Raw genomic sequence first — 14,946 nt, 5'->3', positions numbered from 1 at the left:
GAGAAAACTCTAGTTGAGGCAACAGAAACTAATAGGAAATGGAGTGGGGTAGATTCAAATAATAAAGGAAAAACTGAGTTGGTGTGAAAGATGTTTTCCCAGGAGGGATGCATGAACCTTCTGTAGCAAAGCAATCACCAGAAAGATTTTGAGCTGATCTGATGATCAGAAGGGAGCTGATGAAGGGACAGTGATACACTTGGGGATTGGGAAATTCTTGCTTGCTAACGCTGGTGAGTTCCTTGGAGTTTTGTTCCCCAGACCTGCCTACATGAGACAGATGTGAAATACCAGTTCTGCTCCAAGAAGGGTACTGGTGCTTCTGAGCTTTGTACTGAAAGACAGAAGACAACCTAACATCTGCATGCCAGTCCAAGGATTGGCATCCCAAAGCAGGAGTTTAAAAGTGCTTTTGTTTTATTTCCTGACCTCTAATCCTACACATGTCTACAGATAGAAAATCCATAACAAATTATAGATTTGTTTTTTGTCAAACATTCCATTTGCTAGCCTATTTCTAAATTTTCTATGGAAGGTAATTGAAATATAATTCTATTATCAGTAGGCTTAAATTTGTTTTACAGGTATTTGCATTTTTACTTCAAAAAATATAACTTTGAGTGATCTGCCCTAAAAAATATCAAAAGTGAACTGTATTTTATGGTGTTGGAAACACAGCCTACTCCCAATTAATAGGCTACAAATATGGATGAATATGAGTACAGCAAACTCACAGATTTTTTTGTTCTGAAAATCAAATGCAATGAACAGTTTTCCTTTCTGATTGCCTGAAACTCTCATTCAACTATTTAAAGTGAACTATTCTGTCTTTTTTTATCCTATCATATCAACCTATTAAGAGACATTTTTTAGGAATCATAGAATAGAAAAGAATGTAATTTATCACCAATTACAGTCTGTTATATAATCATAGAAATGAAGAAGGGCAGAACAAGAAAAGATCACACATGGCCAAATGTCTGCCAAGCTAGGATCAACTAATTATTATATCTAAGTCTTTTCTAGCAGATATTTCTCTAACTTGTTCTTAGCCATATTTGGTGATGCTAGGTTTCCACAACCTTCACAATCATTTAGAGCCTCGCTACTAGAAAATCTTCCCCTTTTGTGAACCTGTTAATTCCCTTAACCATAACAGATTGAGATTATTTACCTTCTACCTGTAACAACCTTTTATGCATTTGAAACCATTTCCCCTCTCTTCCCAAGCTCAAACAACCACAGCTCTTTCAGTCTCAGTTCTCCTTGCAATTTCTCCTTGCATTGCTTTCATTTTGCCCTTCTAGATTCTCTCCAATTCAGCTCCACTTCTCTTAAGTAGTACACCCAAAACGAGATTGTATCTCAACTGAGACCTCAATTGCTAAAAGACTAAAAGAGTTGTTTTACTCTGGTTAGCTTTCACTGGTCTGTTAGAAGAAACCTGTAAATGAACTAAAGGGTCATGTTTTCACTCTTTGTAACTACTTGTTTGCTTTATGATTGGTGGCAAAATGGTACTGGCTTCTGCTGAGCTTGTGATTACAAGATTCAAATTCTTTTCTCAAGGACTGTTACCTAACCACTGTCACCTAAGATCCTTTATTTGTGAGTTGTTTATTCCTCCCTATGTAGAGCCTGGCACTTTCAATTTTATTTAGACCATTTATCCAGTTCCTCAAGAGCTCTTTGAATTCTAATGCTGCCCTTCAGTATGCTTTCTGTCCCTCCTAGCTTCATGTCGTGTGCAAATGTAATAAGCATATTTCCTTTTCCATCACTCAGGTCATTAACATTGAACTGAACTGAACTCAGGACAGGTCTTTGGGTTGTAGAACCTCATTTGGGTTATTGCTACTCTCCACGTATAGAGTCTGACCAATTTATCTCCCAATCATCTAGACCATTTTTTTTTTCTAGCTGGCTTATGAGAATATTTTGAGACATTCAGAACATTAGCAAAGTCAAAGCATATATCTACTTCTTCTCCCCTGTCTTGTCAGCCTCTTTTAGAAGAAAATAAAAGTGGCTTAACGTGATTTGTTCTCAGCAAATCCATATTCCTGTTAATCTTCTCCTTATCTTGCAGTGTTGTATTTGTTTAGTTATTTGTTTCAACACTTTTCCAAGAATGGAAGTTGAACTGACCTCTGCTCCACCCCTACCTACCATTTTAGTGACCTAGCCTTCAGGAATTCTCAAAGTAAAACTGCTCTGTGTTCCGAGATTGCTTCATCCAATTTCATATAAAGAATTTGAGGATGAAGTTCATCAGGTCCAAATGATCAATTCTAGGCTGAGTTTACACTTTTAGAATCATATTAATAAAGTTGCACTGACTTTTTTGATTAAAAAATTTCTAAAAGGCATTCAGCATTTTCATAAGTATCTGTTGTGGTTCTTCCCTGACATAGAATACTGAAAAAATGGACTGAAAATATATATCTAATCATGTAATGTGTGCTTTACAGAGAATCATATCAAGTACTACTAACCACTACAGGAACTGCAAAGGAAACATGGGCAAGTAAAGTGTCGCTAGCAAGGTGAGGAAGGGGATTCCCTCTGCTCTGCTCTTCTGAGACCCCATCTGGCATACTGAATCTAAGCTTTGTGCTCCCAGAACAAGAAAGACATAGAGGTGTTGATGCAGGTACAGAGGAAGCCAAGAGGATGCTCAAAGGACTGGTGTACCTCTCTGATGAACAAAGGTTGAGGGAGCTGGGCTTGTTCAGCCTGGAGAAGAGAAGGTTCTGGGGAGACCTTGTAAAAAGCCTTCTGACTTTTTAAAGAGGGCCTAAAGGATGAGGAGGGTGAGGGGAAAAACAAGAGGCAATGGTTTTAAACTGAAAGGGAGTAGATTAAATTAGATTTAACAAATAAATTCTTCACTCTGGAGATAGTGAGGCACTGGGACAGGCTGTCCAGAGAAGTTGTGGATGTATGATCTCTGGAAGTGTTCAAGGCCAGGTTGGATGTGGCTTTGGGAAACATGATCTAGTGGAATGTGTCCTGCTCTGTGGCAGGGGGTTTAGAACTGGACAGCCTTTAACGTTCCTTTCAACCCAAGCCCTTCTGTGATTCTACAAATTTAATTGCATCTCCTTCTCCCATCATGAAGACATTACAAGATCAGCTTGCTTGCTATCATAATTTGGCTCTATGTGCACTAGCAATTGGAACTTTTTTTTTAGATCAGGAACAAGAGAAAATAGAGAGATACCTGGTGCTTCTGTTGTGGGATATGGGCTCTTTTCTTCATTTTCATTTGGCTGATAGTCATCCATGTTGATCTAACAAAAACAGAAGAAAAAAAGACTCAGACAAAGCAGAGGGTTTTCATTTCCTTCAAAACTCAAGCTGTCCACATTATCTCTGCATAGACTGTTGTGCTAGCAGCAGACCTTGGTAGCAGGTGGAGATTCTCCATCAGCAGTGATTGATTTCAGCTCAATTTTCTCCTCCTTTGTCTCCTCCTCCACAGCTGTTTTCTCTATCTCCTGTTTCTTTTCAGGACTAGCAGTCCTAACAATTTGACAAGATAAAAAGAAAACAGTTACAAAGGTGAAAAGCTGTTTCATGTAGTACAGCACACACCAAGAGAATGATCAGCCGACTGTCACATCCATTCTGAGTCCAGCTTATATTTCAGTGGCTCCACCTCGTCCTCTTCTGCTCTAATTCCATATAGTATCCTTTTACTTCATAGCTTTCTCAATGGCATATGTTTATATATATGTATGAGAGTGCACATGGAGAAGTAGGTGACTGTGTTTTTGTGTACACACACATTCTAGGCATGTGACTAGATATCTTCTTTGTTAACTCAATAACAATGGCATGAAATGTTTTCAAACCCTGTCTTGTGGACTTCCACTAAGTTGCCTACAAAGTTTTGCTGCTCACTGCACTTTCAGAGCCAAAGAGACTCTCCTGAATGGTGTGTAGGACACAGCAGAAAGATCTGCACAAAGGATCCCCTCCAAGTAGCCCAGAAGCAAACTGAAGTAACTGGTTAGGAAAGACTTCCCCATGGCTGCCAACAGGGAATGACAGAGAAGATCTAAGTCCAGCTCAAGTCTCCCGAGAGTTTGCAGAAATACTAATAGAACTAGCCAGAATTTTTCTCCAGTGTATGACATATAAAAAGAAGGAAGTCAATGAATCTTGTATCTTGGGAATCTGAAATCTTTTTTCTTGCTCCATGGTCCAGAGCAATCAGGAGGTAACAGGAATATTCAAACGGTACTGTTACACCAATACCATTTCATACTCATTAACTACTGCCCTGAAATCTCACCAGTCACTCAGCCTTTCTTTCTTCTGTTCACATCACTGCAATAGTGAGATTCCCAACTCCCAACACCTTCTTGTCCTTTAGTTTGAATTAAAATACATATATACATAATTATATATACAGTTACATTAATCATATTTATGTAATCTATATACACACAGAAGCATAATATAAGCATAATATGTTAGGCTCTATATATGGATATATATACAAGTGCATGCTTTTGAGGTGGATGCATATGGATTTACCTAGCTAATTTTTTCCTTTCTTTTTCCTCTTCCTCCTCTTTCTGTGCAGATGTTAAACTCTCCGCATCAGCAAGGTTGTCCACAGCAATGGCCAAAAAGACATTCAGCAGGATGTCTGTGTGCTACTTAAAGAAAACGGGCTTTGAAAACTGCAGAACAACATTATACTGAAAATGTCTTAATTTAAATTTTTTAGCAACCTGTCATCAGATCTCTTGGATTTTCCAAACTTTCAATTCACACAAATGTTTAGGGCGCACATATTGAGCATGACAAACCTATACCTTCCACCTAAACGTCTAACACACTGTGTAGGGTTTCCAAAATTTCACAATGGAATGACTGATAGAAAAGATAGAAGTCTGGACTTAAACAATTAGATTTCAGTTTTTGGTTTCTATCGAGAGTCTTGCTCTATGCAACAAATTCCACTGAAGGGTAAGGGGAGCCCGGATGCCTTTGAAGGTTCAGGTCATTTTTGTTAAAGAACTCTCACATTCAAGATCCTCATACCATTAGGCACCTGGACTTTCCAATTTTGGCCTACATGCTTGAGTTGGACAACCTCATTATAGCCTTTCCCACAGACTTATGTAGGTTTCAAGGACAGTAAAGATAGCACTATCATTAGCATTTATGAGGGGAACAAAATAAATTCATTTAGTCTGAGTATTAAAGGATTGGGTTGGCAACTCTGCCATCTCCTAGCAGAGAGCCCACTGCAATATAAACTAGTCATGCACGTGTTGCTAAAGGGTAAGTAATGACAATTGCTTTCTTGTCTTGCCAGTCAGTGTAAAGACCTTGTGTTATAAATTTGAACACCAGATTCTTACAGAGAGTTCTTTACAGTAGGTCTTATGCCATCAATTCTCAGTAAACTCCAGTTTAAGGCTTAATCTGGAAATACAGCTACACCTCTCCCAATGCTCCAAGGTCTAACGACTACGAAGTCAGCCAGCACATGGAGTTGGCTCACAGTTTTCTCTGCAGTTCACAAGGAGATCCAAATTGTAGCTTTTTAAAGCTGTCAGGAAGACAGCCTCCCTCGACCTTCAGATAAGTGGAATTGCACCATCTCACTTTGAAGAAAGGGCATGCAGGTCAACTGAAATGTCACATAACAGGGTTTGAGAGACCTGAATTATGAAGGTTGGAATAGCTGGGCTGAAACTACAAGGTAGCTCCATAGAAGCACTAGTATAAAAAGAAATGTCACCTCTGACACGTGAGGGCTATTTATTAAGGAAACAGAAACTAAACATGAACAAATTTGGAGCAAACTGAGATACAGTACTGAACCATGGGTCTGTGTTCAATGCAAATTCCTATGAAAACACACTCACAGTCTAATCATGCAGCGTGTTTTGTGCCTCTGGGATATGTACCGTGCCCTCACTTCACCTTGAAGCCAGAGAGAACTCAAGTTAATACCGTCTCAGGATAGTAGATAACAGACTACGTGATTTTCTGTTTGAAGATCAAACACATTGCAGTAAGTGAAATGGAACAGGGTTCCTGTTCATTTATATGCGAGTTAATATACGATCTCACATAAATCAATTGTGTCAAACATATGTTACTCCTATTACAGAGTTTGCATCTAGCATATTGTATATTACATATATTTTTATTCCACATAAAGTTTGGATGAAATCAAATGGAACATGTTACTGAAATGGCAGTTAAAGCAAAAATACACAGTAAGTACAGCAGGTAGACAAAGAGATTCGTTTATAAGGAAGGCAGGAAAGAAAGACCTTTGAGGGAATTAGGGGGAATAAAAAGTAAAAAACCTAAACATGTAAAGGTACTAAATAAAAGCTGGCATGCAGAACCAGCATGTAGCTGGCTCTTACAAATGTTTATATGCCTGAAGGCTTAGCACTAGCTAAGATTAAATAAACTTGTTTAACTTTTGACAGTGCAAAGCCAAAATCTTGAGCTAGGGAAAAGGTGAAGATGTAAGGTACAAAATTAATTACTTTCTGACACAGCAAAAGTAATAAGGGGTGACTTTAAATTCAGCCCCATTTGGAGAAAAGAGTAGCATCAAAGGATACAGTTCCCACAGATGAAGAGGATGATGAAGTAAATACAGACCAACATTCCTGGAAAAGAGGGGCCGCCATAAGCCATGATCCCATCATACATCACCGAATTCCAGTCCTCCCCAGTCAGGATCTGAATGACACATTCCCACCAATAAGGGATACAGTGTTAGACCACACAGAGAATTTGAAAACCCCATTAACAGAAAGATATTCACTATCCTAGAGATCATCCCTTCCCCCAAGATGGCTGTAAACTCTGGCTGTATCCATTTAGCAAATTAAAAACAAAATGAGATTATACAAAAAGGGCACTAGAACTGTTAAAAAAACTAGAGCTGTCCCCTTGTAGACTGATTGCTAAACCCGAATCGCTCCATAAGACATCTTTGTTTAAGTCTCCCCAGCTCACCTTGGCACTTCCCTCCACATCTGTTGCTTCAGACAAGCTGCACAACTAAAGCACTGAGGACAGCACTCAGCACAGCCCTCCCAGATACATCTCTTCACCTTGTGTTTGAAATCATGATCCCGATGCTCTTGGCTGATCAGTCTCAAAACTGCAGTCAGCTTGAATGCTATTTAATTTCTCCACTGGTGCAGTGAGCACATACTTGTTCCCCAGTACTGTGGAAGGGGAGAGGACAGCCAAAGGGACAGGCTCTGGCTTCCAGGCAAGGCCCTGGAACATGGCAATGGCAAATTTCATGTACTACTCTGATAAGCGCTGATGGCTTTATGATATTTCCCCACTTTGGAAGGGAATACCCCTGTGCTGGCAGCACGGTGCCTTGCTCCTGGAGGTATTAGAATGGTGCATAGCCTCAGAGACTACTAGGCTGTAGAAGAAGGGTGCAGGACCTACTGTCTGTCTCTCCCCATTTAAAGCACAATATCTTGGTCCCATCTGGACCTGCTCATGTTCTTACCTGAAACACAGTGAGGAGAGACTGGGGGAAGTTGTCAAATGTACTCCTCCTGGTCTGCATTTCATCAAAGTTAAACTTGCCCCCAAAAAGCTGCATCCCCAGCAGGGAGAAGATGATGATGAAGAGGAAGAGGAGCAGCAGGAGGGAGGCAATGGAACGGACTGAATTCAGGAGTGAAGCCACTAGGTTACTCAAGGAGTTCCAATATCTGGGAGAGAAAACAGAAGTAGTTAAAATTTCTTCACTCCAAGACAGGTGCTCCTGGCCTGCACAGGATATTGGTTCTGGATGCCTCCTATGTATAAGCAGGCATTTCCAAATACCCTGTTAAGCAGTGAATCATTGATGTACTTCCCTAAGATAATGAGACCTACTGCAGCTAATGAGTAATTTTACAACCACACGTGTACATTCCCTCCACCCCCATTTGATGCGCACACCCAGAAGATTATTGCAGCACTCTCCATCTAAGTCTCTGAAAATCTTATATCAATATACAGTGATTAGTTCTTGCCGCTTCAGTGAGTTACATTCTAACCAACCTCATTACAACACTCACAGATGTTATGGCATGCCAGAATACCACACTCCAGAGAATGGCCTGCAATAAGTAGCAGGAGCAGATGGGGAAACAGTTTGGATACAAATAGAAACTTGTCCAAAATATGGTGTGATTGTGCACTTGGGCTCACAGACAGACAGAGGTTGCATAGCTTTCTGCAACCGAGAACGAGGAAGATACTCCAGGTCCTTTGCATACTGCAATACTTGTTTTATATGGACCCTTAAAGGGAGACTCCAGATCTAAACCCCTAATGGCCTCAGTTTTCTTTGCTCACTATCACTGCTTTTTTGGGGTACTAAACCCTTTATATTTGCTCAGGTAGGCTGCAGAACATATTGGAATGGCTTAGAGCTGGGTTCAAATACAGTTGGCCAAGACATTTCCAAGATCCCTAGGACAATAAAGCACCAGCTGATCACAATAACCAAAATCAACAGATTTTTCTTTTGTTCTCTGGGATTGATGGAAATTTATTGGATATGATTGCCGTGAAGTCCACTTAGATCAGCTACTGAGAAAAGGACAAATGATCTATGACCAGGCAATTGACACTCCTGCTTTTTTGACCAGCTACCATTAGATAGAGAGGATGGCTAAGATCTTCTCTCAGTATATTCAGGTTTATGCCCAGATCTGACTGATGTACAGTTCAGAAGACACAATCTTCTAGCCCCTTTGGTCCCATTTAAGGATTCAAAGTGATGCAAGTAGCATGCTCTACTCTAACGTGTCAGTTTGCTTGCTTACCTTTGCCAACCAGCAGCATAGCCATGTGTTGTGTTGGAAAAACGCTACCTTTTCGTGAAGAATTGACCACGTTGCCAATGAAGCAACTTTCACTTCAGCCTAGTATGTGCTCAAACATTTTTATCCTACTGCTTAATATGTCACAAACACTTTTACTGTATGTACTTTTGAGTTTGACAGATATTTTAGACTAGATTTAAGATTAGCTGACATCTTCTGGTCACCTTGTTTTGAATACAACCTTGGGTGGCTTGCACAGGCCAGCAAGCCAGTAATGTTTGTGATCTCTAAGTCGTTTAGTCTTTCTTCTAGCATCATCTTTTGTGGCCTTCTACCATGAGCTGAGATCACAACATGGTTGACATCCTCCACTCCCTTCTCCAAAGCTTTTAACAGTGAACCCTTCTCTCCTTAGAAGACCCTGAAGTTCTAGATGTATTTTCCTCAGAGAAGGAAGCTCTATTACAGAAGGATGTCAGACATGTCAAGCATTCTCACTTCTTGGAGGAGGTCGGATAATTCTGCATGCAAATCTGTCTTTTCTGAAGGCAATGTGGTCATTAGAGACAGGGATTCTTAAAATCCTACTGAAATGAATATTTTCAAATGCCAGGGTAAAAAGAAGGCTTTTGTTGTCTGATGGCAGACAAATATTCAGGAGGCCCAATTATTTGCAAGGGTTAGCAATCTGACCTGCAGAGGGACTGCCATGTCCTCTGAAGTTCAGCAACTAGTTCATCTCCAAGCACTGAGCTTCAGAGAGAACTGTGATGTTTTCCCTCCATCCCAGCTTCATCACTTCAGAGAAAATCATAGTGATTTAGAAGTTTAACTGCAATTAAAGAGATGAGCATTGTAAAACTACAGAGCAGAGGTAAGGGCATGGAATTTGTGGGCTTGGTGCCACCAAATGTCTAGATTGAATGTGCTATGTAACAGCTCACTATGTTTGTGTTTATGCTTACAGTTCACAACATTCATACTGTGGGAGGAAGAGAAAGTGACACAGGAAAAGGGAAAAATAATTTCTGATGAAACTGGACTGAATTTAGCATGCTCAAAACAGAAACTGGGGGGGTCTAGAATATCACCAAGCCCTCCAACATCAGTCAGGACACACATGCCCTTAACAGACATGCAGTAAAGCTGTTACCCATCTGAACAGTCTCAATGACTTGCTTTAAGCTTAAGTATCTTGCTATCTTATAGCACAGCTGCACAGACTTTTATCAGCTCTGCAATTCTTACAAATGGCTCCATATCTGAGATTCAGTTTCCCGTGTAACTAATCAACTTTAGAGCAATTAATGGAGATAAGCTTGGTGCTGTTTTTTTCTGTGCTCTGAGTGCTAGTTAGAAATACAGCACCTTTAGAAAAGTAAACAAACCAATAAGGAAGTGGAAGGAAAAGAGAAAAAGGAAAGGATAAGGAATGACTGACCCAACTAGGATATGGAAGTAACAATGGTCTTATCTCAGATTCCCGGAAGCCTGAACTGAGGTTTTTGCCACATTAGGCAATTGTAGGGCTAACTCAAAGACTCCATCAAAATCTCTCATTAAAACAAAGAGCCTTATGTTGGCCATAGAAGAAGAAGCCCAAAGAAAGACTCTCTGGCCACTCTGTCCTCTTTGGCTAATGTACTACAAAGCAAAAAACACACCAATTACAACAAATGTCAAAGCACTGCTGGAAGAAATCAGAGAATTTGGACCAGTCATCATATAATGGCAGGTAAAAAAGAAAGCACTACTGCTTCGTCTGACCAATACAGAAATCAATGTGCTTCCTAACATCTCCCAAAACCAGTGAAAGAGGTTCTGCAAAACTCCAGTGAGAAGGACATGATTATGATCCTTGTTTCAAAAGGGAGAAATAAGATGCAGAGATGTTAAATGGTGTGTTCAACATTTCATATAGAAATCAAATGCAGAACTGGATTAGAGCTTAATGTCTTCTTTTATTCTCTTCTCTCTCCTCTTCATTGCTTTTCACTATGGCTTTATGATACTTGCAATCACAAATGCAGAGCTTAAAACAGTAGTGACAGCTGGAAGCCTCTTTGTGGGAAAGCTTCCCACACTGCTCATCCAATATAAAACCATTTTGAAAGCAGGTACAAAAAAAGGTGCTATGCTTCTCCTCCCTACAGTTAACAGTGACATATACAGTGGTAGAATTTAGGTTTGAAATATCAAATTTCAGTAAACTGTCACAAGCAAATTGATTTATCTTCAAAACATATAGGAATAAATATATGGATTTATAAAGCAATAAAGTACTATGCCTTAAGAGACAATCATTTATGTTCTCTCAGCAAAGAAAAAAAAATCTGTATTGTGCTGTAAAAGTTAGGGAGAATAAAAGAGATTATGCTGGCTGCCTGTCTAATCATAGAATCACAGAATGTCTTGGGTTAGAATGGACCTTAAAGACAACCCAGTTCCAATCCCAGTGGTGTGGCAGGGCTGTCACACAGCAGCTCAGGGTGTCTAGGGCCCCATTCAACCTGACCTTGAATGCCTCCAGAGATGGGGCACCTACAGCTTCTCTGGGCACCTGTGCAAGGGCCTCACCACCTTCTGAGTAAAACATTTTCTCCTAATATCTAATCAAAATCTTCCCTCTTTTTATTTGAAACCCATTCTCCCTTGTCCTATTACTATCAGACCATATATAGTGTCAGTCTCCCTTGTGTTTATAAACTACTCTCAAGTACTGGAAGGCCACAATGAGGTCTCCCTGGGGGCTTCTCTTCTGTAAGTTAAGCAAGCCCAAATCCTTCAGTCTTTTTTCTAAGAGAGATGCTCCAGCTATCTGATAATCTCTGTGGTCCTTCCCTGGACCCACTTTAACAGCTCTGCATCTTTCCTGTGCTTGGGACACCACTCCTGATCAGCCTCCACCTGGGCATAGAGCCGTTGATCACAACTTTCTGGATCTGACCATCCAATTAATTCCTTGTTGGGCTATTGGATGCATTACCTTCTTAGAGGAGCCCTCCCTAATTCCTCTGGGACAAATATAAGGTTTTCTCTTGCTGCTTCCTGAAGTGACAGTGTTCCTTGGCTCTTATCTGTTACTCAGAAGTACACCATATTTCTCCATCAAATCTAGTTTAAAGCCCTGGTGATAACTCAAGCCAACTTGTTGCCCAGTATATTCTTGCCTCTCGTGGTCAGTTGCATCCTATCTGATGTCCGCATGTCTGGTCTCTTGAAGTTGTATCCAAGATCACAGTACTTGAAACCCTTAGTGTGACACTATCCATACAGGCATTCATCCAATTTGTCTGCTTTACTCCTTCTGCCCAGTTCTCAAGACTCCAACTGGGAGGACTGAGAAGAATACTACCTGTGCTCTTGATTCCTTCAACATCTTCCCAGGGGATATAAAGTCATTTTAAATATTTTGTAATTTCCTAGTTGCAGCATCCTGTGACCCAGCTTTAAAGAGCAGGAGTGAATAGAAGTCCTCCAACTTATCATACCTGATAGTCTCTTCCTGAAAGCCAAATGTGGGCACCCAGCAGGCAGCAAACCTCTAAATAGGTTATCTGGGCAGCGAAGGGGTGCCTCAGTGCCTCTCAGCGTGGAGCCTCAAATTACTAAGACTAATGTACAAGACAAAATGATTCTGAAGAGTATTTATAGTCTTGGAAGAAATGTTTGTTCTTGTTTGCTCTTGCTAAATGTGATTTCTAAGTGATTTCTGCTAGTGTCTTTACTTATTTCTTTTATATTGGGGAGCTATATTTGTGTTTTTCCTAGAAGTGTATTATCTTAAAGCAATCAGAATTTGTTTGTGCGTGGTGTTTATCACAGAAAATCCACACAGATATATAATGTTTAGGCTACCTACTGACATATTTTCGCCAGAGAATTTTCCCTGCTTTGTGCCTTTTTAATTCTCCTGATTATCACTATTTCCATCTCCACTGCATGTCCACATCACTGCTCATGAATACACACTTGACATAAAACATTACACTATCATCATTACTATTCTTCCTACCTTTAAAAGATTGTATCTTTCTATATTATCATTCTAGACAGATGGTGTTTTCCAACGGTACTGATAATGTAAGTATCACTAAACTATCACTGTGTGTAGAGTGGAGTGAATAAAGGAAAAGATTATATTTTACTGGAGAACATACAAAGTAGAAGTTTTGCTTTAATGCCAGAATATTCTCTCCTGCAGTCTGACATGACTGGGCCTGAAGTGCAGCTTTGGAGGCTTGTGCTAAGGCCTTCCACATGAGGGTGAACTTCACCCGCAGAGGGAAAAAACCATGGAGAAAATTACAATTAAAAAATGTACAAATCTGAAACTAGTGCAACCTACTTGCCAATATTTTAGGAAAAGGAAAGAAGGGAAAAACCGATTAGTATATTGTTCATTGTGAGTTACTTCTCAGCTCTGATTATTCTTTACACATAGACACCTGTACAAACCACAGGGTGTTTTACAGATAATATTTTTTCTGTGAAAAACTGGATTTCAGATATGATGCAGAAGGGAGGTAAGTATAACTAGACCTGTTGCTGGCTGGTTCGTACTTTACATCTCTGCCAGAATCTTTAGGAATATCTGAGTATTCCAATAGATGAAGCCTCCTTATGTATTAATGATATTCTCTCAACATTTTCCTTTCTATAGAGAATTCTGCTAGCTAGATATATTTTGTGTAGGAGTGGAGAAATGCCTAGAAAAAACAATGACCTCTCCAGCATGCTATGTAGAAGCTTACACTTTTATAGCTGTTGGTATGTTGCCCTGGGTATATCTGATTACCCAATGCCTGAAACAGCTACTGGTTTCCTCAGAAACCAGGCCTAGGACTCAATGATGATAGCTTTCAGACCAAAGATCCAGGAAAAACAGTCCCTGGACCAGAGAACTTCACTATTTCTGAAAGGGCAAAGACATCTCTCCTGCTGGAAATTCTTGTCAATTGGAATAGTTTTTTCTCTCCTGTGATCATGTCTAAATAAGACTACCTTTTTTCTGTTTTAGTAGGTGCAAGCTTGATTTGGCCACTCTCTTCAAGACTGTAAACTGATTTTCTGTCTCCGCCATTTGACTCTGAAAACAATCAACACTGCCAGAGACTTGAGGCTCAGAAGTTTTAAGAGTAAATTTGTACAGTATGAGAGTCCAAGTCTGTTGTTTTTTTCTGCCTCACAGCTCTGCCACTTTGACTGCCATCCAGTTCTGGTCATGTTTTTCTAATGCCCTGCATTTTTTATCTCAAATTTGTCAGAAATTCCCTTCGGGGGAATTTACAGCAATTCTAGGAACATTTTTGTAGCTGAGACTGCATAAAATTCACTCTTTCATCACCTCAGACAAGTTTTATATAAGATGCTGACTGGCACTCAAATGGGAAAAGACAGGCCCTGTGCTAATATGAGTGACCACATAGGCAGATTTGTTCCAAGAGCTGCAATATGGGTAAGAAAGGAGATGACACCACCTTCAAGCTGAAAAACTCCTTCCAAATCAAGCTGATGTTTTGGAAGTTTTGGAAGTGCATTTCTGCAAGAAGAAGTAACTATTTAAATGGACACCACTGTGGAGAGAACACAGAAAGAAAAGCAAAAATAGGAGAGACCAGAGTCTGGAAGTCTGGCTTCTTTGTAGAGCTGCTGCTTCATGCCAAACTTCTCTGAAGGAAAAAGGCTGGCAACACCTTTTGCCCATAGCTGCTTGTGTTGACACTTAGGCCACAGTTGAGTCTCCTGGAGCTGGTATGGACTCCTCATTCAAATACTGTTTTGACTTACAGTAGTGTTTCAGTCTCTGTAACCCACAAAATACCAGAAAACGTCACAAGGCTATCTGCTCTTTTGTTTTCATGTGGTCTTTTGCATGGAAATTCAGAGCACAAACTCAACATTATCCTCCCAGATTTTGGTTAATCAGCATGGTATCAAGTGTCTTCAGTCCCCTATAACCGACTTTTGTCTAATCCAACTCAAATCAGGAAAATCTAATCTGTTCAGTCTTCCCCATCCTGCCTTGGTTGATGGAAGATGAGGACCATTTGCCTAGCACTCCCCCTACCCAATTAACGGTGAAAAAAGCACCATGTTAGTGATTTGA

General features: G+C 40.1%; 1 protein-coding gene across 40 annotated transcripts in view; it reads right to left on the bottom strand.

Moving 5' to 3' along the window:
* Nucleotides 1-14,946, bottom strand: part of CACNA1C (calcium voltage-gated channel subunit alpha1 C) — a 473,299-nt gene that overhangs the window by 93,269 nt on the left and 365,084 nt on the right. For all 40 annotated transcript variants that reach the window (XM_085230299.1, XM_085230338.1, XM_085230100.1 and 37 more), the window contains 5 exons: nucleotides 7,526-7,733; nucleotides 6,609-6,729; nucleotides 4,546-4,660; nucleotides 3,405-3,525; nucleotides 3,224-3,293 (listed from right to left, as the gene is read on the bottom strand). In XM_085230299.1, the coding sequence (XP_085086425.1) occupies nucleotides 3,224-3,293; nucleotides 3,405-3,525; nucleotides 4,546-4,660; nucleotides 6,609-6,729; nucleotides 7,526-7,733 (635 nt within the window). The remainder of the gene's footprint in view (nucleotides 1-3,223; nucleotides 3,294-3,404; nucleotides 3,526-4,545; nucleotides 4,661-6,608; nucleotides 6,730-7,525; nucleotides 7,734-14,946) is intronic.

Source organism: Meleagris gallopavo, chromosome 1, assembly GCF_905368555.1.
Source record: "Meleagris gallopavo chromosome 1, MGAL_WU_HG_1.1, whole genome shotgun sequence".
Lineage (NCBI taxonomy): Eukaryota > Metazoa > Chordata > Aves > Galliformes > Phasianidae > Meleagris > Meleagris gallopavo.
Note: the sequence above shows the minus strand (reverse complement) of the source record. Positions and strands in the feature narration are given on the sequence as shown.